At 40.8% G+C, this 26590-nt stretch overlaps 1 protein-coding gene across 4 annotated transcripts; it reads right to left on the reverse strand.

Moving 5' to 3' along the window:
* Positions 1–162: 162 nt before the first annotated feature.
* ppp2r5ca (protein phosphatase 2, regulatory subunit B', gamma a) lies at positions 163–26590 on the reverse strand. Of its 4 annotated transcripts, XM_058091465.2 has the most exons (16): positions 26316–26590; positions 26165–26230; positions 25181–25325; positions 12014–12213; positions 8513–8623; positions 8126–8218; positions 7733–7863; positions 7024–7083; positions 6760–6868; positions 6512–6565; positions 6264–6434; positions 6049–6176; positions 4356–4457; positions 3576–3648; positions 2453–2569; positions 163–1626 (listed from the first exon to the last, which is right to left on the reverse strand). In XM_058091465.2, the coding sequence occupies exons 1-16, from the start codon at positions 26340–26342 to the stop codon at positions 1492–1494; spliced, it is 1722 nt and encodes a 573-aa protein (XP_057947448.1). In that variant the 5' UTR covers positions 26343–26590; the 3' UTR covers positions 163–1491. The 4 variants fall into 4 exon arrangements, with proteins under 4 accessions (XP_057947448.1, XP_057947449.1, XP_057947450.1 ...); XM_058091466.2 differs by lacking the exon at positions 2453–2569 and having other exon boundaries at positions 26316–26588; XM_058091467.2 differs by lacking the exons at positions 25181–25325; positions 26165–26230; positions 26316–26590 and adding an exon at positions 18872–19050.

The following is a 26590-nucleotide window of genomic DNA, read 5'->3' on the forward strand; positions in this document are numbered from 1 at the left end:
GGACACTTAAGTTATGTTTTGGAAATAAAATGTTAAAAATGAAAAAGACAAAGCCACCAAATAACTTTAATAGTCTCTATAGAAAGGACTTTTTTTAAACTTCATAACTCATAAAACCCATAAAAGATCATCTTTCCCAGCAAGCATAGGTTTTTTTTAAAGAAAAAAAAAAATCAAGTTTGGTTGAATGGCATTCCTCCAGAGTAAAAGGTACATGTTTAACATGGTACTTTTTAAATTTACAACTTTTGCATTCAAGCAAATACAGTATTAATACAGTTAAACGAGCCAAGTCACAATGTCAGTTCACTGGTCAGCATCTGGCATGTTTGTGTTCGGCCGTGTGACAGAGTCAGGTTTAGGGCCATGTGAACGGCCACACTACTTCACCTCCAGGGACAAGACAACTAGCACATCAAATATGAAGAAAATAGGGTGTGCCTCGTTAGTTGAAACAATAGTACTGATTTTCTGATGCTGGCCAAGTTTGAAGAGGGAATATTTTTGGTGTTTCTCATTTAGCATTACGTGCATCATTAACTAGTGAGAGCTGGGATTAAATAATGACTTTGAAACAATCAATTACTGAGATTTTAAATCCTTGCTTATAGACGTTGCCACTGCATCATGGGTAACGTCACGACAAAAGACGTGAATCTCAAAATCACATTCAGCAGTACCATTGTTTGAACTGTGGGGGGCACAATTACCATCTGCTTTTCAAAATATTGCCTGTGAACACACGAAGCAAGCGGCAAATGGCACATGAGCAAAAAAAATTTAAATAAAAAAAAACAACTAAAAACAGAACTTGACGGATGTCCACGGGAAAAAGTCTTATTTCCTCACCGTCTTCCTGGACACTGCAAGGCGACGGACAGGCCTGAATTTGGTCGTGAGTGTGCTACACTACAAAACAAAACACTGATGACCAAAACCAAAGGCACGTGTCCCTGTTTGTAGATAAAAACAAAACAGTCTTGGCACTGGCAAGATGTCCGTTAAGTGACCAGAAATGGACGATGGAAAGTCTCATCTTTCGTTTGACTTTTCTTGCCTTGCATTAAAAACAAAATCCAGACATAAAACGTCAGCTCCTAAAGTTCCATTCTCAAACAAAAGAATTAAGGAATGGTGTCATCCGTGTCTTCGTCCAGAGTGAGGGGATGACCGGGTGGGAGGAAACGGGCAGGACAACATAGAACGGCAAGGGTGCTTGAAGACATGAACACAGGGACGTCACTCTCCAAATAAAACCAAAAGAACCTGAGAAAGCAGAGATCTGAGGAACGTGAACACGGGACTCCTGCACTGGTCACAGGACCAGTGTGTTTGCTGCACAGGCAGCCGGAATGGACGAGAACAAAATAATTCAAGATAAAAAATGAGGGTGGGACAAAAAGGGGAGGAATGGCGAGCCCAACGTGGGTCATCCAGTTTAACAGCTGTTGGGTGGGAGGAGGGATGTCCATGGCCGTCAAGGGGCGGGGTCTAGAGTCCATCGCGGGTTGTCAACATTTCTTCAGCTCTGCGGTGGGACTCCAAGGCTTTCGTGGTGTAGATGTCCTGAGGCAACTCAGATTTGCGCCGCACCATGGGGCGATCCTTCCACTGGTCCTGCTGAAGCTGTTGAATGGAGAGAAGTTTGATTCAGGCATTACCTTCCCGGTCCTTCAGTCGCTGTCACAAGACGGTAGTACCCATGAAAAATGGAGGGCACCACGTTGATATTTTTACACACTAATGTTCGAGAAGGCGCCCAATTGATGAGAGTAAACGAAGCAGCTGAATGTATGCCAGTGTGCCTCAACACAGGCGATTCCACAGACTGAACTCAAAACTGAAACCCGAAAAATTCAACAAAATGGAGAGCAGCAAAGCATATCCAAGGGTCAAAATGTGAACAAACTACTAAAAATGCGTACATGTTGGCAGGTCTGTCTCTCTACTTTGCTGCAGCGCTTCAATTTGCTTGCTTCTCTCAGTCTCCTCTTAGCAGCTAAAAGCCACACCCCCATTCCCCTTCATTTTTGCCGTTTTCAGATTTCCTGCAGCACTATTTGGATTTTGATGCAAACTGAGGCGAGTCGAGCTGAGCCAGTATCGTGAAGTAGAAAAAGCTTTTTTTTGTAAGATGTTAGAAAGAAAGAAAGTTTAATATCACACAATTCATTGAGTTGAAAATGTCTTGCTCACATGGAAAACAATCCCCAAATATTTAAAGACAAATTGGTTGGGCCCATACCTGAAACCTCGGTCTTAAGTGCCCGACTTAACACATGATCAGATTTTAACCCTTTCTTGTGTAAACTTGAATTCAATATAAAAAAAAAAAAAGACCGTAATTTGTACAGAGCACAGCAATCATGTCTTCTCGGGGTGTGTGACATAGAAACAACAAAAAAGATTCTAAGAGGGAAAAAGAAAGCAGACATAGAGATGTCAGGTTTACCTGAGTCGCGCCTTCCACAACTGTCTTTTTTAACCTTTGAACATCTTCTATCAAAGGTACATCCGTCTCCATTGCTACTGGACTATCGAGGTCAGAGGGATCAACATACATAGAGAACTGAGTTCAAAGGAAGAAAGAAAAGGGGAAACAAAAACAAATAAAGGGGGATGAAGAAAAGATTTTGAATGGCATGCAATGAATCCAGAGGTTCTGCACAAATTAAAATCTTAAAATAACCAATGTAATATTGAATGAGAAGAAACTGTCAGTTTTGGAAATAAAACGTACCTCCTTTTTATTCTAAAACCCTTTTCAAACTGTTCATCCAGGTTCAAGGAATTTCCAAGTATTCACGGTACAATGCTACGGATGTTAGGGGACGGTCTTAGCTGACATGACTCTTCAACATTGTGTGGAAGGGGAACAGTACCTTTGGCTTGGCAACCATTTTCAAGAAGGGTGCTTTAGAGCAGGGCACTACTGCTAGTCGAACCTCGGCTACAAGAAGTGCAATGTGGTTTTCTTGCATGACGCACTACTACATTCGTTCCATCTACAACCGGAGCAGGAGATTCGTTCGCATTGGCAGTAGTAATTCGAGCCTGCTTCCAGTGAACGGTGGCCTCCGCCAAAGGTTGCCCATTGTCACCGATTCTGTTTATAATTTTTATGGACAGAATTTTTTGGCATAGCCAAGGCGTGAAGGGAGTACAGTTTGAGGGTCTTAGGATGCCCAGCCGGGAGAAGACCTGGCTGTAGACATGCTGTAGGGATTATGTCTTTTATTTCTATGGAGCTGGAACAAGTCTGGGCTTCCCTACTGATACCCCCGTGATCCTGACCCGGATAGTAGAAGGTAGAAGAGAATGCAATGGTCCTACACTTATAGTTGATAAAAAATAAGGCAAGAAAATTCACTTATTTCTCAAAATGTGCCACTTTCTCAGGCATTTCATCCTAAATTCCAGTACTAACCATGACTATGCTACAAAAAAAAATAATTGATATTCCAAGGGGAACCCTTAATGTTGCCTTAAAATAACATCAATACAGTGCACAACTCCCTTTTCATTTGGAAATTCCAGATACAGAGAATGCACACATATCAACGGACGATGCTAACCTGTGGATTGGATTTGGCGAGGTTCTCGATCTTGATCCAAGCTTCTTCACGCTCTTTCGACTTGGCCTTTTCCCTAGAGGATCAAACACAAAAAGTGGCATCATTAACTTGCCCATTACCAATTGATCGCTCTTGAATCTTAAAAAACAAAAACTGTTTTGCCCATCAGCCATAATGCTTAGTATGTGAAACATGAGCACACGCCTTTCCCTTTTCTGTGCATTCTAAAGGGGAGGAAAAACAGTTAGCATGAGAGCTAACAATGCACCATGTGAGAACTCATGAACATTTTGATCATTTTAAATACTGGAACTTTTCTGGGCGCATTGATTTCACATAGTCGATAGATGGGAACTGGCGCTACTTCTGTTAACAACAACAGCGTGTCAAGCACATGTGTTTTCACTACGACTAATCATGACAAGACTTCGTGAGAGCCACCGCTTTGGGACAAATGACTATCCAGAATCTTTTTAGAATTTAATATCACAACACAGTCCATATAGTTGTGTATAAACAAAGCATGGAATGGTCTATATACAGGTCAGTTGTGTAAATAGAATGTGTAAATAGAATATATCTGAATATCTGAATTTTTTCAGGCTTTATAGTCAAAATAGGTGTGTCCCATAAAATGCATTGTTAGTGCCACATGCTAGCTGTTTTTCTCTCTTAAGAATGCTTATGTTTCACATAAGGATTGTGGATGATGGGCAAAAAAGTGCAGTGCCATTTTCATTCACGAAAAAGAGGCTGTAGAGGAGAATCTGTGATGCATACTTGTTTTTCTCAGCCCTGAACTGCTGTGTGCAGTCATCAAAGAGCTTCTGGTTCATCTCCATGAATAGCTTCAGTGCATTGTAGATTAGGCCGTGGATGGTCCTGCAGACAACAACGGGGGAGATGTGAGCTTAGACATTTTGTTCTACACAGAAAGCTAGATGTACTTGATTTTCTGGGGATGAACCTCAAGGGCATTATAACCTTCACATGTGAACTTTTTTTTTTTTTTACTTTAAAAAGAACACCGCAATTTTGGGGAATTTTTCCCTTTAAAAAAACATTGCATCGTTGATATAAATGAAGTGATCGTGCATTAACAACTACATTGATGAGAATGTGTAATACTTTTACGGTTTTTACCTAAACTTCTTTCCTTGGTGCACTGATTAAGTGCAGAAGTTTCGCTACTTCCGTCAATAACAGCGACAACAAAGACACAATATCTGCTCTCACTGGGATGGCTGCATCTTCCTGCAGATGAGTTGTGCTCCAGTCCTGGTGCTAACAGCAAACAAGCATCCTGTCTTTGTCTTTGTAGCTAAACTGAGGGCCAGTAGCATACACTCCTCGATCTGTTCCATCTGTGAGTGATGCTGAGACAAGTGGCTCGTGATGCACGTTACTCTGCCAGATATAGTTTTTCGTGTTAGCTTCTACAATAAAAATATTGCTGTAGTTTGGTTAATATACAAGTCAGTTTTGTAAATGGGACACTGTTGGCATTTGAGTTTTTTTTTTTGGTTGGGGCTTTAGTGCCAAAATAGGTAGGTCCCAATGCCATTCAATGTTGGCTAGCTCATACTAACTTGTTTTCTCTCGCTAGAATGCCAGTAAGGGAAATAAATGTGTGTTCATGTTTCACATAATGCTGGTGAATTATCCCACCCCCCAAAAAAGTGCAGTTTTCCTTTAAACGTTCAATGGTTCAGTAGTTTCTGCACAACTTGCTTTTCCCTGATAAAATACATGTTTTCTGTGACTCTTTCAGTCTCTCTGCTAATGACACCAAGCTCAGTGGCCACTTCCCCCTGAGCGCAATCTGGCTGAAGCCCTGCAAATGCGAGGTACTGTTCCTTGATCTATTGTTAGGTCTTGAACATGAGGATGTAGCGGGCAATTGTAACTCAGCCAAGACATTGAGACATAGACAACAGTCAATTCAAGGATCATAGACCAACGCCGTCCAAAACATCATGAAAGCAGTGATTTCTCCTCATATTGACTCTTGCTGACTATTCTTCTGTTTGAGTAATAGCACTTGCGATCAAGACTTTTCCAAGATTCCACATTACAAAATAGTAAGTATGTATGACTTGTGCTGCTATCAAATCACATCAATATTGTATAAGCCGATACTCAAGGCTGCAAAAGTGTGTCATAAAGAGAAAAGGTTGTACTGGGACACCCCTTACTGCATCCACACAGGTTTTGTGTGCGTGCTTTTCACAAAACAAGCTCAAAAAACGTTAGTAATTACAGTATTAAGAGTTCATCCCATTGAGTTTCACTTCATAATTGTTTTTCCTTGGGATAAGCAACAGTCTGCTGCCATATCGTAGTTGTCGACACTAGTGTTGACCATGTGACATTCAGAAAGGCATTGTTTCACACGGGTGTTTTACAGTGAGGATGGATTAGCGGAACCAGAGTGTGAAAGTTGCACTCTAGTGTCACGAGTAACGCGTCTCACTTGTTCCAGTGGGTCTTGGAGTTGCGGTAAAGAGCGGGGAACATGATTGGTAGAATTTTTGCCGCGTTGTCGCTGATCAAACTCATGATGTACTCATTGTTCCAGTAGTACAGAGCTCTCTCTGCCACCTGGAGAACACATCGAACATTTCAGTGGGACGTACTAGGGTAATGAGTGTACTTTCAGGGCTAAGCTTGTCATCAATCATGGGTTACCTGGAAGTGCGGGCTGGACACACATTTGGCCAGCTGTCGAAAGAGAGGCTCCTGCACTTTAACAAACTCGGATGGCTCAATGACGTCCAGAATCTCCTCGAGCTCGTTGAGAAACATCACTTCCTTGGGACTGTGGGTCTTTGGCCAGTACTTGAGAAGAGCCATGACCACCTTTTGATGGAAAAGTAAGCGAATAAAAAGCATTTTAAGCCAGCAATGAAACATGTACAAGAAATTATTCAACTCACCGGCTCAGTTAGGGTGCTATCCTTTTCTAAAAACTGCACCACACAGTAGGCCAGCTGAAAAAAACAGCCAAAAAAATTAATGTGTACTTTTTGCCAACTGCTATATTGTATACCATCACACATTGTTTACATTCTGCATTAATGTGATGCTGCTGCTTAAGAGAGGTTCACCATGCTTCAGGAACCGTAGTGTGAGCTTTTTTATGGCATAAAAAGGGGGGGTAAAACACAAGACATATTCACTGTACCTGTGGATGGTAGACACTGAGTGATTTAACTTTGTGAAGAGGTAATAAAACCTTCAACAGGAATATCTTGTGCTCTTCTTTTAGAGGTAAGGCAAATCCATTGATAATGCTGCAAAACAAAACACAAATTAACCAATGTTTGATTAGCACCGAGGGAGAGTTGCTAATGTAACAACATGTTTATTATTGTAGTGGTGTAGAACTACTGAATCTTGATAGACTCTGCCGGTGTGCCTAATTGTTGTGATTAATGGTGAATCAAACCTTCCAAGTATTTCCAGCAGTTCAGCAATACCATTGTGGTGCTCAGTCTCATAGATGAACCTGAAAAAGAAAAAGGGAATTGTTAGAGGAGCCACATCAGTGAAATCAGGTGCCCCAACTATGCGTTGCTGACTCACTGTCGGTTCTTTTTTTGTTTTTAATAGTGTGACTGCTAAATAACCTGCTATGGATTGAGACTTGAGAGTGGCAACATTTTGATAGATGTGAGAAAGACTCCTGAATTATCTCTCGCCAGGACAGAGGAAGTCAACAGATGCCTATTGTTCTCCATTTTATTATTATTATTATTATTATTATAACAACTTGCCTTTCAAGATGAAATGTCTTGTTCTTGGTTTCTTATTTTCTGAATTAAATTTCCCCCAAAAATTCAACTTTTCGTCCAGTGTGACTTGTGTGTTTTTCCCCTCTTCATTGTGCATTTGTGGCTGGTGCGACTTGTAGTCTGGAAAATACTGTGTGTATCTATGTAGCATATACAGTATATCCATTCAAACGATATATCAGTAAACATTGTTTTTTGAAAAAAAATATTTTAAAAAGGTGTGGCAGCTTTTATTTTGCAGTGGTGGTGCACCACGATCAATTACATGAGGAAACTCTGTATGTATAAATATGCCCTTTTACAGCTCAGATGTGACTATGCTTCAGGACTTCTGTGTGAAAAGGGGCGAAGAAGTGCACTCACCTATAGAAAATGTTATTAATCTGTTTTCTGATGTAAGCTCTCAGGCCGAGAAACTTTCCATAGATCCTGTGGAGGGTCGTCTTGAGGAAGTCTCGCTCTCTGGGATCTTCGCTGTCAAATAGTTCTAGAAGCTTAAATGCAAGAGAGGGCAGACAATACATGAAACAAAGAAGCTAAAAACACGATGTACATTTTTTTTTAGTTTTTTTGTGAGGGCTTTAGTGTCAAAATAGGTATTTCCCATGACGCCTTTTGCTAGCTAGCTCCTAAAAACTTGTTTTCTCATGCAACAATGCACAGAAAAGGGAAATAAGTTTCACATAAGGATTTTGAATGATGGGCAAAATTCCAAAAGAAGTGCAGTTCCTCTTTAGGAGCCAAACCCTTTCTTACCTGCATAACAAATTTCTGGTCGATGTATTTCTTTGCTATGTTTGGCTGAAAGTCAGGCGATTCTAAAAACCTAAGGAAAAATTCATAGACGAGCTGCAAAAGAAGAAAAGACCGTGATGAAGACGGACAGAATTCAGAGTACAGAATTCAGAGTAAAATATGTATGACACCCTGTGCTGCTCGGTGTTCTGCTTAACCAATTCTCTTACAACATTCAAAAGGATGCTGTGCCAACTTCTGTCTGTGCATGCAAAATAATAAAAACAAAGCATTTGTCCATTCACGCTTGAAGGAGACTCTACAGCTTTACAGCTACATATGGTGCCTTATTGTTGCAGTTGTCTCTTGATAATGTTCTGGGTTTGGCAAATTTAACTGATAGCTTACCTGTAAGTGTGGCCACGCTGCTTCAAGTGTGGGTTCATCCTCCTCGGGATCAAATTCTGCTCCCGTTGGGTTGGATGAAGGAGGCAGCGTTCTGAACATGTTCACAGCAAACTAGGACAAGACAAAAAACGATGGGAGAATGGTGTCATACATTTTTCATTACACACGAAGAGACAAGCTATGTCAACTATCAGGGATGTGTTCATTTAACAATCAGAATATATTGAGATGTAATGCTTACAAAAACACCAGAACTCATCCAGAACTCTTGCTGTAGTGCAGTTCAACACCGTTGCAAACTACAACCTTAATAAAACATATCCTTAAATTAATGATACTATACTGAATAAGACGCTGTCATCTGAAAAGGACCGGTCATGTTATATTCCAAATGGACTCTCGTCATTGAGCGAGTCAGAACCTTTCACATCAGTGACCTAAAGAGTTCCAACAGGGGCTCGTGTCGCAAACGGTTGGGCACAATAAACAATGAAGAGTTTGTTTTTTTAAGGCAATTTTAAGATAGTGAAGCAAAATCAAAACCTTCTCAAAATATAACATTGGTTATAACACGCTTACCACTTCATTTACTCTTTTCTTGCCTACTTAATAGGGTGTCAAAAGATCTTGCAAAATGTGACGAGATTTCTCATTCAGAAAAAGTCTCGTGGGCACTAGGCCTGGGGCGATAAAACATTAATCGAACACTAAAAATAACTTGAGAATTTTGCTGGCGTCAGTACAAGAGCCTGACCGATATGGGATTTCTGGGGCAGATGCCAGTACCAATATTTGGGACTGAAAAAAAACATCGGCTGATGGGCCCATATATGAAATAAGACCATTAACGTACACAGGATAAAATACTGTATCGGCCAGCAAAATCTGTTATTGTGAGAGGCAGAATTATTTTTTTTCCTCTGTATATTGTGACTTTATTCTTGTAAAATTACTGCAGATTTGTTTTCCCATTTTTGCTGGGGTTTTCTTGTTAAATTATAATTTTAAAATGTGCCACGGGCCAACAAATGAATAGCCACGAGATGCAAATATCCCCTGGACCACACTTTAGACACCCATGGCATAGTTCTTACTGTGACCTGCACTGTATGCATATAAACCATGAAGCCACTGTCCACCAGTAGAATTAATTTGCTTGAGCAATATCAACTTTTGCAGAAAAATGCTTTCTCATCTTAGTTTTACATCCATTTATTATCTGTAGGTTCCTGTAACTGTGGGTTGAGGGGTTTTGGGTCACAATAATGCGAGTGTGTGGTAAGTGCGGTATTGAGGCTTCTCGCTGTGTCAAATGACTCCCCCCGTGGGCTGCGGGCCGATCATGGGACAGTGCAGGTGGCCCGCCGAGACAGTGGGAGCCTTGTTCGACAAGACTGCAAGGTAGATAAGACTGTTGTGGCGTCGCTGCACCGCGCTCCATGTCAAGCCCGCGAAGATGCACAGAGGTAAAAATGGAAAAAGGTCATACACATGACTGCTGAGCTTGTGCTGTGCAGCATCTCGTGTTAATCGTTCAGTTTCTGTCTCACAGCTTTACTACAGATTGGCCGGGGACAAGTATGAATTTGATGGCGAGCCACAGGCTGCTGCTTGTGCTCCAGACTTCCAATACTTCCCTTCCCTTGTGAGCAGGGAATTCTCTGACTCAGAATGTCCCTTGTTTAAGCCCCATTTCAGGAAAAAGCTTTTTAAATGACCAAATCTAATCTGTGGTAGAAATATCAAGTGAAGTAAGTCACACTCAAACAATAGCAGGGCTCTACATTAAAAACCAAAATGACTTGCCCATAGGGAATCCTTAAGGTGAGAACTACTTGCCCCATGTAAAATGAAAAGACTGCCATAATGATATCATGTAATTTTTTGTGGCATCACATGAGAATCTCAAATAAATAAAATAATAAAATAAATAATACCTTATACATCGTAGTCGTAGTAAGCAGTGATATTTATAAGTTGTGCACCACAATGAAACATTATTGAATAGACACATTTGTGTACTAGTAATGTGTTTTTAATCCAGAAAAAAAGCTCAATGGTCAAACAATAATTTGTGAAGCAAAGGTGAGAAAAATCCACAGAGAAATGGAAGCGCTAGATTTTGTAGCTTGTGCAAAATCAGCACTTGATATTGGATCTAATCGGTGGTGTTTCATTGTGACCACTTCAAATTGTCACAGCAATGTGATTCACTCACCTGTGCCATCATTTGATTTGCTGCCGCTAATAAAATATTTGTTTAGGAGGCCCTGGTTCATCACTTTTTGCTGTTTCCTTCAGAATTAGACGATGTTGGCAGCGACGCCATGATGGATGTTTTCGTAGTCAAACAATCGCTGATTGGTTGATCGCGAACAACGGGTGTGGGTAAAACGCGGACTGTGGATTACGGACCGCAGTCTAAATAAACGATTCTGATTGGTCCATTTCAAGATTTGCAAGGATTGCTTTGCAAATTACCACCGGAATTACGCAGTCCGTGTTTTACCAACACCCAACAAGAACCGCTTTAAAAAAAAACTCTTGGCATGCCAAAGTGCACTTGCCCGACGGGAATATCACTGATTAGATTTACTTGCCCGAATTTTGTTTTAACTTGCCCCGGGCCATCGGTACATCGTTATTGTCGAGCCCTGAATAGATATATTCCTTAGCTCAGACAGTTGTTGACTGAGCTTCAATGATCATCTTTACCCTAAATTGGCATAACGACTCTTTTTGTGGGCTAATTTGCCCAATCTTTCACTTTTTTTCAAGAAAGTCTTGACTCTCTCTCCAAGTCACTGATGTATGTCTTTTTCAACTTTTTAGTCTCGGGGAAAGAGATGTCTATGCTCTTACAAATGTCAGTGTTTCCCATACATTGATATATTTGTGGTGCCCACCACAAATACATTGGCTTTGACTTTAGTTGAAATTCAGTTGATGGAATAATATCAGGATATATGTATCATACATCAATGTTCTACCTAAATATATCGGGTGTGAGTTTTAGTCTCTCTCACCAAGCCCTAATATGGAGATATGTTTTTGACACTCTTGTTTACACAGATAGCAAACAGCGCTTTTATTTTGAAGGCGGTAGTATGTGCTCTGTGTGTTGAGAATGTCTGTACGACGAGTTGGGTACAAGAATAACAATGCTTCCTGTGTCACTCAGAACCTGCATGTCATCATCAGGCATCGTAAAACGGCTCTTACATTAAAGCGGTGGTGATATATTCATCTAGCCCGCTTGCTTCAATTCACGCTCGGAGGTTCCACCTTCGCCGTGTTTATCACGAGATATAAGATAGACACTGCTGGTTGCAGCAAGGCTACAATGTTAGTCTTGCTCGTAAGGACTCTATACTTGGGTTGAATTCATTTTCAACAGCATGCCCCTATTCTCTGACCGAGTTACACCCTCATCTTCGTCTTTTGACACAAACGGACCACCCTCCATCCATCCAATCCCAGCCACCAGCTCCACTCACTGACCATGTGAACCACCTCCGGGTAGATGGGCTCTGTGATGACATTCCTGTTGTGGGTGATGTACTCCACCATCTCGCTCAACGCCGCCCGCTTCACCTCCTTCCATTTCAGGTCGCTCAGCGGGTCGGACAGGAAGTCGAAAAGGACACAGCACTGCCGCAGCTTCTGGATGAAGAGCTTCTCCTGCTCTGCGGGAGCCACGTCTGAGAAGAGAGTCAAGTGGGAGCACAGGATTAAAAATGACTGTAAAAACTAACTGCAGGTACAACCGATCAATGAAGCATCGAGAATATCGGAGAGGGGGAAGCCATGTTTAACGAGAGGGAGGTGCAGACGGGCATATGAAAGATGGGGGAGGCGAGTGAATGTGAGAGTGATGGAAGCTGGCAAATGAGTCATGAAGACTGAAGTGCAGGGACGGTTCAAACCCAGGGGGCAGATAACAACAGCAGAGAGGACATAATGGAGAAGATGAGGGCATTTGGGAAGTAGGTGAACGGTCTCGGCCCAGATATTTGGAGGAAGGAAAAAATAGTGGTCTTTATTATTGGTATGTGGTAGTTGGGGCACTTTCCGTTTCGCTTCATTTCCACATGTAAACAAACTCTAGCAGTCACATGGACACAGGAAATACAGGGTTGCAGACTGTGACTAAATGGTCGCATTTTGAAAGTAAAGTTGTGTGTTAGTTGACAGTAATATGCAAATGAGTTTGTTTGCAAGCCGACAAACTGCTGAAGAAGAAGATAGGCGAAGGCGACAGGTCGATGTGTGTAAATAGATGGTGGTATAGAGGTTAATGGTATTCTTAATACAGTAATAATTAATAGTAATACAGTGACAATTAAATGTGAATTTTTAGTTTGAAAGTCAATTGCGCTGCAATTGGCTGACAGCCAGTCCAGGGTGTACCCTGCCTGTAGCCTGAAGTCAGCTGGGATAGGCTCCAGCATACCCCCGTTACCCTATTGAAAGAACAGCTTTTCGTCACCCGAAACCAAAACAATATCAAGCCAGAAGCTCTCCCAGCGACAGAAGTGTTGCCAGCTCCCAGCGTGACTACCAGTACTTTTTTGTTGCTTAAAGTACATGTTTAAAGTGAAAAAGTAGGTGTTGTTTATTATCCTCTACCAGTAGTGGCAATTACCTTGTGTAGGTGTTATCCATTATATGTTAAGTTGCTGTGTGATGGTTATAGTGGTCATGTGTTGAGTAATGAACTCTTGCCATTTCCGATGTATTGACAAGCTCATTCCAAGTACCGTCCTGGCATACTACTTGCACAAATAAAAAATAGCTTAATCTACGTCAAAGTCAAGTCAAAGTCAACTTTGTCAAAAATGCTGTACGTGCTCAACATGCATACGTGAAATTCCAGTCCTCTCGGACCCCCAGTGCAGAAAGTAAATACATTTACAGGTAAATTTACAGCTAACAGCTAAATTAAATTAAGTATTTAAATGTGTGAGCAGTATAAGCAGACAGTATAAACAGATGCAAACTGAAGTGCCTAAGATCTTCTCTAGTGTCACTCAAGAGCACCACCATATTATATATATATATATATATATATATATATATATATTTTTTTTTTTTTTTTTAATCACTTATGGTCAAGAAATACACCAAGGAGGAATGTCTGCAAACGTAGTTGTCTCCACATATTCAGCAGTGTGTACAAACACTCTCAATTATGGATCGACCGATATATCGGCCGGTATTTTTCGTTCTTGACTGGAATTGGTATCGGCCGATAGGCGAGTGGGTTCGCCGATGTATTTTTCCGCCACGTGATTTACAGACAGGCATCCCCCGGGCACCTTTGTGTTGCCAGAGGACCCTGCAACACACGTAGTAGCGATACCCCTCCCCACTGCAACAGTGGTGAATCACAACAAGGGTACGTTTTCAACTTTTAATTAGCCTCCAACAGTTAAACTTAGTTGAAATATTGCCACCTGCTTTGAAATAGGAAACATGAACATGAAGTGCATGCAATATACGTGCTTGAAAAACAGGAATGCTGCTGAATGCCTCATCTTTAAAAGTGCCAACTGTTGGAATTAGGGAGCTGTTGATGTAGTTGGAGGCTAATATGTACAGCTGTTAGGAACACCGCTTTAATGTCAACGTTGTCAATTCAGTCCCATGGTGTTTGTAGGAGTTTCATTTCCCGGCTGAGGTTAAATGCGTGTCGTGTTATGTGTGTGTGCTCTCTCCGAGAGCTCTGCACACGCACACAGAACGAATTGGAGCAGCCGTGTGTGTCTGCTATCAGATGTCTTTAGCGTGCACAACATGAACTTTAATGAGAGAAATGTTTTATATATCTTACTAAATTGTGCCAGCGTGATGTGTTTGTGTGTGTGGAGGCGGGGGGATCTCACTGCGGAGGAGCAGTCATCACATTGATGCTAGATAAAATTTTAAAACTTAAACTACGTCAGAAATGTTTTACATATGTTGAATATTTATTCCTTTTAAAGTTGATAATGCCGTTTAAATGTGTGTTTAATAAAGCTGAATCCTACCAAAAGCAGTATTGGCCACAAATATCGGCTCAAGCAAAATCGGCCATCGGCTAAAGGTGATAAAAAAAAAATCGGTACTGGCCCGAAAAAAAAAAAACATATTGGTCGATCCCTACTCTCAATTATTTCCAATAATAAATAAAACGCACTCGATGCAGTCTACTGTGGCCATGTCACACCACCATAAATATTTTTAGTCTTCTTTCCCTTTCAGCTTTTCCCTCTAGGGGTCGCCCCAGCAAATCAATCGCCCCCATCCAACCCAGTCTTCTGCATCTCCAATACCAATACCATAAAGATTTATGGTTATGGTTGTGTTATTTCATAGTGGCAGGTCGCACTTGTCCACAAACTTCTGTTTCCAAGTCAACAACTGAGATGTAACATAGGAGTTATACCACTTATCTTCCACTCCTGTCTTGTTCTGAATCATATCTCCACATTCGGTGACCCTCGTGAATACTGTATTTTCTACACTGTAAGGCGCACTTAAAAGCCTTTAATTTTCTAAAAAATCAGCAGTGCGCCTGATAATTTGGCGCACAGAGTTCCAAAATCTGTTATCGCCCTGCTTGATAGACTGTCGGACAGTACGTACACTAGCAACGATAAACCAACCACAGAACATTACATAATACGTACAGTATGCGCGTTTACCTCCGTCACGCCTCTGATAGGTATACTGCAAAACAACATTTGTTTGTCTCAGGACCCCCCAAAATGGCATCTGCGAAGAGGCATGTTAACAAGGCACAATTCCAACTGCAGTCATGCATCAGTTACAAGGTTGTAAATGGGAATAGACCAGCTGCAAAAGAATTCAACACCAATTAATCTATGGTTCATCAGGAAGCAAGAAAACAAAACTCTTGACAAGTTAAGACAACGACATTAGCCACGTACACGTGGACCCAAATATTCCAATTGCATTCGGTTGGACCCAACACGTGGCTAGTGTTTCCGCAGGAACAAAGCGAGGTGGCCACAGTTAGAAAACCAACTTGAACAATGAACCATTGAACAAATAAGTTTCTGTGCTGTTTTAAATCATCAAAATACTGCAAGGTAGAATTGCTTTAATCATTTTAACAAATTGCAACTACTGTCTTATTTAAGAGTTGTAGTTCAACATGTTGCCAGGTCGTACCCTTCGGTCCGCTTCTATTACATAAGACAGTCTGCCTGTGTTAGAAATATTCTGTGTGGTCCTAAAATACTCGGCAGTTTGTTGTGCAACAGAGAGACGCTACATTGTTGGTGGCAAAATTGATGTGAACCACAATGTGACTTCTATTAATGTAACCCGCAGAACACTGAGGGGAGGGGGAACCAATGCAACGCGCACACAAACCAGTGTCTGTCATCCTGTCTGTTGGAGAACAGAAGAATGATTTACGCCAGGGGCGCTCCTGTTCAAAAGATAATAATAATCACAATCACACTGGAACCACAGCCTCTGCTTGCTGGCAGTTGGAAATGCCGCTTTGGTAATCTGCTTTATCGGCAATATGTTATGGTCAATGCAAACAGTGATACTATTTATCATTACGAAAGGGGACACAACTATTTATCCTTATGAAAGGGAACACAGTGTTACAGGTTTAGAGGAATATGTGAAAGCAAGCAACATGTGATTACTTGCAACCAGGATTTGTGCAGCTTTGGAGTCAAAGTTTGCAACACAAGCAGCATTTAAACACACCCAATGCTCTCCTCTGAGCAGCACAGTTGGGAAATAAGGAATAACAAGTAAATATGAATACCCCATAACAAATATTTCTGGAAAAATACACCCAAGTTCATTTTCACATGGAACTTGCGACATAACTGGTCCGTGTTGCAGTAAAACATGGCTTAAGTGACACTATGCTGATATTATTAATAAACAAAGAATGGACAGCAAGTTGTGGGAGCCAAAGAACATTGTATATTATTAACATAAAATGATTTGCTTCTTTTTATACTTTATGACAGCTAAGAATGTTAAAAAGCATAAGATGGTCCTCAGTGTGCAACCGTCACTGTATTCCTTAAAGAGGGATTTTTTTTTTGTAATGATACCACAGTTATCACAGGTTATGAAATAGCTATATTAAAAAAAGATTGTTGATGACTTGAACCCAAGTAAAATTAAAATACCGCTATTTGGTAATAGCAGAGAGGATACACACACGCATATACAAATTGATGGTTTGGACAAAAATAAATATGGAGGATCATAATAGATGAGCTGATGTTTTCTTTAATTTCCAATGGGAAACTTTGTTTCTAAATAAAAAGAAGTGGAAGTCATCCTTAAACAGATTGAGATTTCAACAGTGACTCCATTGTATTTAAAAATGAATAAATCAGGGCTCGACAATAACGATGTACCGATGGCCCGGGGCAAGTTAAAACAAAATACGTGCAAGTAAATCCAATCAGTGATATTCCCGTCGGGCAAGTGCACTTTAGCATGCCATACATGTTTTTTTAAAGCGGTTCTTGTTGGGTGTTGGTAAAACACGGACTGCGTAATTCCGGTGGTAATTTGCAAACCAATCCTTGCAAATCTTGAAATGGACCAATCAGAATCGTTTATTTAGACCGCGGTCCGTAATCCACAGTCCGCGTTTTACCCACACCCGTTGTTTGCGATCAACCAATCAGCGATCGTTTGACTACGAAAACATCCATCATGGCGTCGAGGCCAACATCGTCTAATTCTGAAGGAAACAGCAAAAAGTGATGAACCAGTGCCTCCTAAACAAGCATTTTATTAGCGGCAGCAAATCAAATGATGGCACAGGTGAGTGAATCACATTGCTGTGACAATTTGAAGTGGTCACAATGAAACACCACCCATTAGATCCAATACCAAGTGCTGATTTTGCACAAGCTACAAAATCTAGCGCTTCCATTTCTCTGTGGATTTTTCTCACCTTTGCTTCACAAATTATTGTTTGACCATTGAGCTTTTTTTTCTGGATTAAAAACACTTTACTAGTACACAAATGTGTCTATTCAATAATGTTTCATTGTGGTGCACAACTTATATCACTGCTTACTACGACTACGATGTGTAAGGTATTATTTATTTTATTTATTTGAAATTCTCATTATGGCAGTCTTTTCATTTTACATGGGGCAAGTTCGGGCAAGTAGTTCTCACCTTAAGGATTCCCTATGGGCAAGTCATTTTGGTTTTTAATGTAGAGCCCTGTAAATAATAGTTACCAGTCTTTACTGTTGGCTACAACTTATTCTTGTAGGCTTATAATATTATTAAAACTAGGAACTCCAACTTGCATGGATGAAGGTAGTCAAACAGAGGTACTACTTTGTGGAGGTTCCTGAAGTGTCAATGCAAATGCAAACAAGGACCACCTGTTCGTTGGACTTTGTGCAACAATACTCAAAACAGCACTAATTTGCCTGGAGCAAAATGGAGCACAGATGGCACATTTAAAGCCGGACACCTCACGTATAGAGATGCAAAGATCCTGTGGAAAAAAAATTACCTATGGGCAAGGGTCACAATGATAGAGACACGCAGACAGTGGCTAGTGTGGCTCAATAGAATGCAATCAATAATTGCCTTGGGTTGCAGGCAGCTAGGGCCGGGCTGCAGATTGCAGTGGGGACAAGAGCCAGCCTTTTAAACAGTTCATTGTACAAAAGTGTGGTAAGTGTTCTCAAGAAGGCATACATAGCTGTGCCAAGTGGGTGAAAGGATATTAGATTCAATATTCCTAAATTACTGTCATTAATTGTATTTGAAAGCTGCCAAGCCAAATGACAAGGAAATCAAACCATTGCAGTGCATTGTTAATGGTGTAATTTTATGTCTTTACAGCATCCTCTGAACTGTTGAATCTATTTTGGTTTACTTTAGGGAAAATAGCCAAGTGCTCCAAATGACTCTCTAAAATTTGGAAATACATATCTTAAAAAGTACGGATACTTGTGTCAGTTTTTGAAGGACAATAATGTCGCGTAAATGTACACGACATAATCTTAATTCAACTGATGAAAGGGTCATAGTCTGACGTCACTTCCGTTATCGTCACGAATGGCGGGGGGGATGGGCAAGGAGAGTGGCTAGCTAGCAAGCTAGTAAAATAAGAATTTAACGTTTTAACGTTTCCGTACCCCCTAAGAAAGCGAGCGGCTTACTAATGACAGCCCCGATGTTGTTTAGTACACCAGTGCTGACTTTCGGTCTCATTTTGTGTAACTGAACGCGCTACAAGCAGTGGAGGGGAACTGGAGCACAGCAACACACACACACACCTTTCTTCCCCCCTAATTCCCCGCGACAATACAGGAAGAATAATTAGTCCGTACGTACCTCTGAAGTGCATAAGAGCCACCGGCTGAAAAGGCCCATTGGAATTAGGTGCATCCACAACCATTCTGTCAGCAGATTTATTGCATGTCAACATATAAACCTCAACCAGGAAGGTGATCCACTCACTCAGGGCGAGAGGCCAGCCTCCATTTTAGCACAAAGCAGATTAGAAAATGAAGCTCCCTGCCGCTGGAGGGAACTGGCTAGTTTGTGACGTCACGTGCGATGGAGGACGCCCATTGGCTGAGCTGGGACTACTCTGGTACAATAGAAAAGGAGACTGCCACCACGGTTGAAGGTAATTGGCTGAGAGGGGGAGGGGTATGAAGTGGGTGGGACAGGCGCTGGAATTTGTTGCCTTGGCCCCGCCCCCCAGTTGCTAGTCTCTGGTGACGCTACAGTATATGCTAGGCAGCCCAGGACCATTTACACGGCTTTCTGCATTATCTGTTTGAGCATTTGGAGCTGGAAATAATTGAGTGTCAGTGTGTTTAAAGACAATCGCTGAAGAAACACTTTCTACAGTACTTCAAAGGTGGAAGATGAGCATGGCTTATGTCGTTTGAATTCAAGTGACTAATATAAAGATACTACTTGGAAGGGGGCAAGGGAGTTCAAATCTAGGGCTTTCAGCAAGAATACAAATTGCAAGATGATGACTGGTTGTCAAGTGTAGCAAGAGTGAATTGTCAGCTCACTCACAGCAATTTATACATATATTTTGCAAGATGGCACCACTCAGCTGGCAAAAAAAATCTTACAAAAATAAATGTTTCATATTTAAGGAAAAGAAACATCAAATTGCATCCTTTGCCAAAAACTGAAATGGGTGTTTAACAATCAATAAAATTGTTCCCAATCAGCCCAATAAAAACTGACCCACTACTTGTTTGTGAAAGGCTGTCACAAAATATAATTATTTTGTTGTTGTACACTTCACATGATTCCCCGAGAATACACAGTGAAACCACATTCATAACACAAGACTGTCTCTCCATATTATTTCACAATGTTGTAACTGAATATCTTATCACTGTTGAATACAAGAGCTGTATTACTAAATCAGTATTATTGTAAAAGACCACAGAGTTTTATGAGACTGAACAAGAGTAATAATAGCATGCTGTTGCCGAGGGGGCTCATTCTAAAAAGTCATACAAATGTGTACATAATTACGTAATTTTGTGGCTGTTTTACTGACTTTTGTCCCTTTAGCCATATTGTACTGAGCAACCAGAACAAATAATACAGTAAATCCCCGCCTAGTCGCTGTTCAACCTTCACTGCCCCCAATATTTATATGAATTTCTAATGCTTTTCTGGGAAGTCACATTTGATGGCACTATATAAAGCGGGGGTGGGGTGGGGGTATGCTGTAAATCCAGCACATGGTGCTATTTTCAAGCAAGGAGATGCTTTGACAAGACTTGATGATGTATAAGTACAATACTGTATACCTGTAATTGTTTCTGTATGTGTGAAACGGCATGTAACATGGCTATCTCTGATTGCTCCCATTTTTGTGGTTTTTCACTATTTGCTGGGTGGGTGTTTAGGAACATAACTCAACTCATCGAGGCAGATGAAGTTTTTCCATGCCTCTGTCACACAGTGCTCCAAAGCCTCCACAAGAGCTAATACTACCACTTATTTGGTGCCATCCAGGTAGTAAAATTATCCAGGAACCATATCATACACCAAGAGATGAAGCCAACAATCATATTATATGGTATTCCTCACACAAAATGTCCATGCAACACAATAGTGACAAAAAAATTCAATTTAAAAGTTGAATGGTGAACTCTGGGGAACACTTACACTTCCATTTTTGACCAGAAGGTGTCAGCATTGACTGTGGCAGCAGAAGATGAGCTGTCAGTCATCATGTTCATAAAACATGCACTGTTGACCGACTAATTAGTTATGTCAAATTTCTTATTTGATTGGTGTAAGGGAGACAGTAACTGCCATATGATCACAATGCAGACCCCTACTGTGTCACTACTTCTTCTAGTGCAGCTTGGTACAATTTCCCACCAAATGATGATATGATTCTATACTCGAATGAAAATATACCATTTATGAATAAGAAATCATCCTTTGCAGAAATTCACTCATCACAGTCTGGAAGCAATTAATTGCGACCAATGAGGGTTTAAACTGTGAATTGGTAGCACAACTCAATGAAACCAAGTTCAGCAACACCTGTTCACTGACCAAAGATTCCCATTTACATATGCTTGAGCACCAAAGCCTACACTGCAGAGGACAGGAGGTTGACCTGCATCTAAAAAGAGCTATATTGCACTCACATACTTTTTCTCTTCTTTGCATGTAAAGGTGGATTCATGCTTCAGCATCATTGTGCTGCAATAAGTGACACCTGGCTGAGTCCTCCCCCTTCAAACCCTCAGGTGGAGCTTCCCAAATATTCTCACTTTGCATAAATTGGTCAGCATTTCGAAGTACATAATTTCAAGGTATTCCACTCTGCGCAAGCACCATAAAGTGTCATCAAGACCGAAACATTGGTGCAAATTGTGTGTCTGAGAGCTGCACAGCGGGTGACTGGTTAGCGTGCAGGCCACACAGCTAGGAGACCGGGGTCCGATTCCACCCTCGGACATCTCTGTGTGGAGTTTGCATGTTCTTCCCATGTGTATGCGTGGGTTTTCTCCTCCCATATTCCAAAAAGTTCCAAAGCTGTCCATAGGTATGAATGTGAGTGTAAATGGTTGTTTGTCCATATGTGCCCTGTGATTGGCTGATTGGCGACTAGTCCAGGGTGTACCCGGCCTCTTGCCCAAAGACAGCTGGGATAGGCTCCAGCAGCCCTGCGGCCCTCATAAGGTTAAGTGGTAGAAAAATGAATGAATGAATGTGCATGTGTCTGAGTGAAGCTATTTATAATACACAACTATTAGTAGTTATATGAATGTTATATAAATATGAGGAATGTCATAGAGCCAAGAGGTCAGAAAGTGGCTCCACACAGATTAGTTCCAGCTTCAACAACAATCTGGCTGCCCGCAGTTGCCATTGTTTACTACAACACCAGAAGCTAAGTGAAGCTAGTTTAGCTATTCTGGCACATTTACTGTGATGCTTTTGCTCATACAGTATGTTAGTCAGTATGCAATGTCCTAATTAAATAAATACATTGTTAGTCAAAAAGTTGTTTTGGTGGAGACAGTCCCAGCCAAGGAGCAATAGTAGTATATGTATATAATAGTAGTATACGGATTTAGATGCCGTCAGACGCCTCAACTCTACACATCTTAGAAAACAGCGCCCGACGAAGTGACTCACATTCACATGTTAGCTACTGTGCTTTAGCGCCTGTTTATTGCATGTCGCACAACATTAAAACGCAATTACGTGCTAGTCTCCAGATCGGATGGGTAGTATTTTTCTTTCCCCAATATTCAATCCACTAAATTTGGCCAGTATTGGGCCAATGTCGATACGGAGTGGAGCATGTATTTAATACATTTTACAGTGTATTTAATACACTGCGTTAGCCATCAATGGTAGACTGATGACTTTAGCAATTCTAGGTTGATATGCAAAAAATTCTAAATACGTATGATGAATGAAAGGGATAAATGAACATCTACTTCTGAAGGCAAAATTGTTCCTAAAGCGAGATCAACACCTTTCTTTTCAACACCACCTTCCTGTTTTGCCATGGGTTATTTCTTGAATTCAATAGTGTCCCTCAATTTATCACTTGTAAGGTTTTTTGGTTCCATTGTGGGTTAGTGAAGTAAGAAACACGATTGAATTCAAGACGTAAATCAGCAGTAACAACTTCAATCCATCATTTATATGCATTTGAAATTATTTTCTGCACATAAATCTATAATTTAAAATCCTGTTTTGTGTTAATTATTTTTGGCTTTCTGGAATGGATTAATTGGATTTGCATGATTTCTTAGGGGAAAACATTTTAGTCTGTTAAACAGGACCTTCTGAAACGTACTAATGATGCTAACCAGGGTTTCACTACCAGATCACACCATCCCTAGTTAGTCACCATAACTTCCTGGTTGTTTCAGTTTTAATGTTAAACATATAAACATATACATACTGTATTGTCCAACATTGCAGTCCAGGTACAAGAGCAAAACACAGCTGAGTATAAGCTTACAGGAAACCACTTAAGTCCACATCCTGCATGTAATGCTGTGTGTAAACAAAGAAGCCATGAAAAATAGATGTAATTGTTCAAACCTCATCCTAACGGTCTCACTGTCTAGCTCTGAAATTGGCACAAACATGATACATGTAAGTGAAGGTAGTCAATACAGAGAATTAAAACACAGAGAATATGGTCATTATTTTGCAATAACTCAAGCTTCTAAATCACAAAATGCTTACACGTCATGCATGCTCCAACCTTGAGTGTCTAGCATTTACATCCAGCCTGAGTCAGCATCTTACAAACACTGAGATGGAATGTTTTCTTCCAGGTACATCTTGATCCTACAGCACATCATTTGAATTACAGATAAAGCAGCCGATGGGCAGTAGCCCATGAATTATGTAGCGCAACCTCCAGGTTAAAAAGGTGGTCATGAGGATCTACCTGTGCGATACATTATTAATATGGCTGCCTTCCTGAATGTTGGGCAACCAGGCAAAACCATTAAAAAATAACATTTGAAAAGAGAGTACCCCCACACAATGTAATTGCCAATTAATGCAGTATCAATATGAAAATTGCTCCCTTTATGTAAAAATTAACTACACATGCATGGTTGCAGACAACTACACTATATCCCACTTTTGTTGGGATAGAAATGATGCTCGTTGTCATAGATATTATTGACCCAAATATGTAAAGACTTTTTTTTGTAGGGGAAAAGGTCTCGGAGCTATGTCTTAAATTCAATAGTGTTTCTAAACTTCTTTATCAAAATGCTGGCACTTGCAACTTTTTTGGGCTCCATTGAGGGTCATTTTGCAGCCATGCTCAATCAGAAAATCGGAGGCTTGTGGTGTAAAGTACAATAGACGGGCAACAGATGTGGGGGACATTGACGTTTGGTTCCGGTTTTCATGCTAACACGGTGCTCGCAGGGATGTTTTGTGATGAAAAAATACATTATGATCCAGCGCATGATCATGTCCGCATTGAGATGTCAAATTCTATTTATTGAATTATCCATCCATCCATTTTTTACCGCTTATCCTCACGAGGGTCGCGGCGGGTGCTGGAGCCTATCCCAGTAGTCTTCAGGCGAGAGGCGGGGTACACCCTGGACTGGTCGCCAGCCAATCACAGGGCACATATAGACAAACAACCATTCACACTCACATTCATACCTATGGACAATTCGGAGTGGCCAATTAACCTAGCATGTTTTTGGAATGTGGGAGGAAACCGGAGTACCCGGAGAAAACCCACGCATGCACGGGGAGAACATGCAAACTCCACACAGAGATGGCCGAGGGTGGAATTGAACCCTGGTCTCCTAGCTGTGAGGTCTGCGCGCTAACTACTCGACCGCCATGCAGCCTTATTGAATTATTATTATTATTATTATTATTATTATTATTTATTATCTATTTATTGAATTTATTGAACTTCCTGAACAGAAGAAAAACATGTTTTTAAGACCAAAGGAGCCATATTAAACGGAAAACAAAATGTATGGATAGATGGATGGATGGATGGATGGATGATAACTATACTGCTGAAAAAAATAAAGGCAACACTTAAACAATGTAATGTAACCCCAAGTCAAACATGGAGGCCACACACTAATGAGCCTTATTTTGACTTATTTTAAGGACATGACATCAAAGTTGGCTCAGCCTTTAGTGTTTTTCCACTTTAATTTTGAGTGTGATTCTAATAAATCTAATAAATTTCATTTGGTAATGTTAATGGTTTAATTTCCATTGATAACTACTGTGATTTTGTTGTCAGCACATTCAACTATATAAAGAACAAATATATATTTAATAATTCATTCAATCAGCTGTAGGGTGTGTTATTTTAGTGTTCCAGTTGTGTCACTTGGTTAAACAGCAAGCTTATTATAGGTTTAAACAACTTTTTTAAAGATTAAAAAAAATGTATGTTTTTCCATTTTAATGACATGTACTCCAATAACTTTGTACAGATATATTATCATAAACATGCCTGGTGGCATACATTGTCATCCTGTTAAGAGACTGTTCTCCATCATGGTAAATGTACATCTAATAGTTCTTTTTTTAAACTGACTATAAAATACTACAACTGACTAGATTGTGCATGTGTACCTAATGAAGTGATCCATGAGAATCTCTCCCGCCTACCTGTCAGTGCAGCTAGTTTGTACAGCTCCCTGTTGTCACTGAGGGGGAAGCTTGACGAACTCAACCTCTTCTCCCGCCTCCCGACCGTGTGTGACCCCGGCTGCTTCACCCTCATCTGCTGGGTTGCTGGACGCACTTTCTTACCCTGCAGGAAATCAGAGAGAAAGGACGAGTATTGGAAGTAATTCAAGGTTGCGAAAGGAAGACGGGGAGGAGAGGTGATGTGCTTTAGGGTCAAGTTCTGCCCTGAGTCGGATCGGGTGGTGGTTCTAAGCAGGAGGGGGAAGGAACTTGATCGCGATGGACCTCAGAGTGTGTAGAATAATTGAGGAGAGAGCTGTCACGGGCATCAAACAGGTGATGGAGATATTAGATCTTGATGACATGTCAGTCGGGACAAAGCAACTTTGGCCTTGATCGGAAAGTCATAAGATCATGGCCGTGATGTCACATGATATACTTTTGAAACCAAATAACACCACCACCAGATAGCCTATCTTACCAAAATATTATAAAGAACAAACTGTACAAAAAATAAGAATTTTTGTCATAAATTTATGTCAGCCCGAATAATATGGCTTGCGCATACACAAAAGCAGCCTCAGAAAACCAGCTGACAATTTAAAGTCATTGTGTGTTTATGACTGTATATTCAATGTTAGCTAATGTTGCAGTTAAACTTTGCCAAATCGCTATCATTTGCTGTGTGTGTTACATCTTCGGTATTCAAAGCAAGAGGCAGGATATAATACTCCCTGTACGTTCAAATGTTGGTACCCTCCATGCAGCTGCATTGACTACCCTTAATGTCTGAATGTCACACCATCTTAGAGCTCCAATTTGGATCACTTGGAGGCCATAAAAGCCACTCAGAAGTATCCATGCCATAAATGTAACAGAACATCATACCAAAATAAACATACTCTTTTACACTGTGCTTTTATGCTGTAGTGCTAATGTGACTTTTAAGTACAAAATACTTACATCTTGATCACATATAGGCCAATTTTTACTTGCAGATTTCTTGTTCTTTCCAGACTTACTGGACTCCTATATGACAAAACTATACATTATCACATGTGCGATTTACAAATACATAAAAGAGAGGAATATGAATCACAATGTGGGACTTTACCTTCTCTTTTCTGCTCTTCTGAGGCATGATGGGGAGCTGCACTGTCAGCTGGTCGCGGTTTCCCACTAGAGTTCACGCTGGCGTGGCTCCCACTACTGACTATCCACGCGCCACCATGTGATCATGAGTCCGCGTTGGCTGCCTCCGTGGACACTTCATGCAGATAACAGGGAGGATAAACTAGTGTTTGAGTTAAGGAGAAGTCATTGAATACGTGATCTCATGTCTCGTGTGATGACCAAAGCAGCAGCGAGTTGAAAGACTTTCTTGGGTGG

The sequence above is a fragment of the Doryrhamphus excisus genome, linkage group LG14 (genome assembly GCF_037039965.1).
Source record: "Doryrhamphus excisus strain RoL-2023G ecotype Guam linkage group LG14, RoL_Dexc_Guam_v1.1, whole genome shotgun sequence".
Classification (NCBI taxonomy): Eukaryota; Metazoa; Chordata; class Actinopteri; order Syngnathiformes; family Syngnathidae; genus Doryrhamphus; species Doryrhamphus excisus.

Excerpts from the sequence above, each read along its gene's own strand:
- ppp2r5ca (XM_058091465.2), bottom strand. The coding sequence starts at position 26,342 with ATGCCTCAGAAGAGCAGAAAAGAGAAG. Across the intron at positions 7,864-8,125 it reads ACCAGAAATTTGTTATGCAG|CTTCTAGAACTATTTGACAG; the intron begins GTAAGAAAGGGT and ends CTTGCATTTAAG. Across the intron at positions 4,458-6,048 it reads TCCAAGACCCACTGGAACAA|GACCATCCACGGCCTAATCT; the intron begins GTGAGACGCGTT and ends TGTTGTCTGCAG.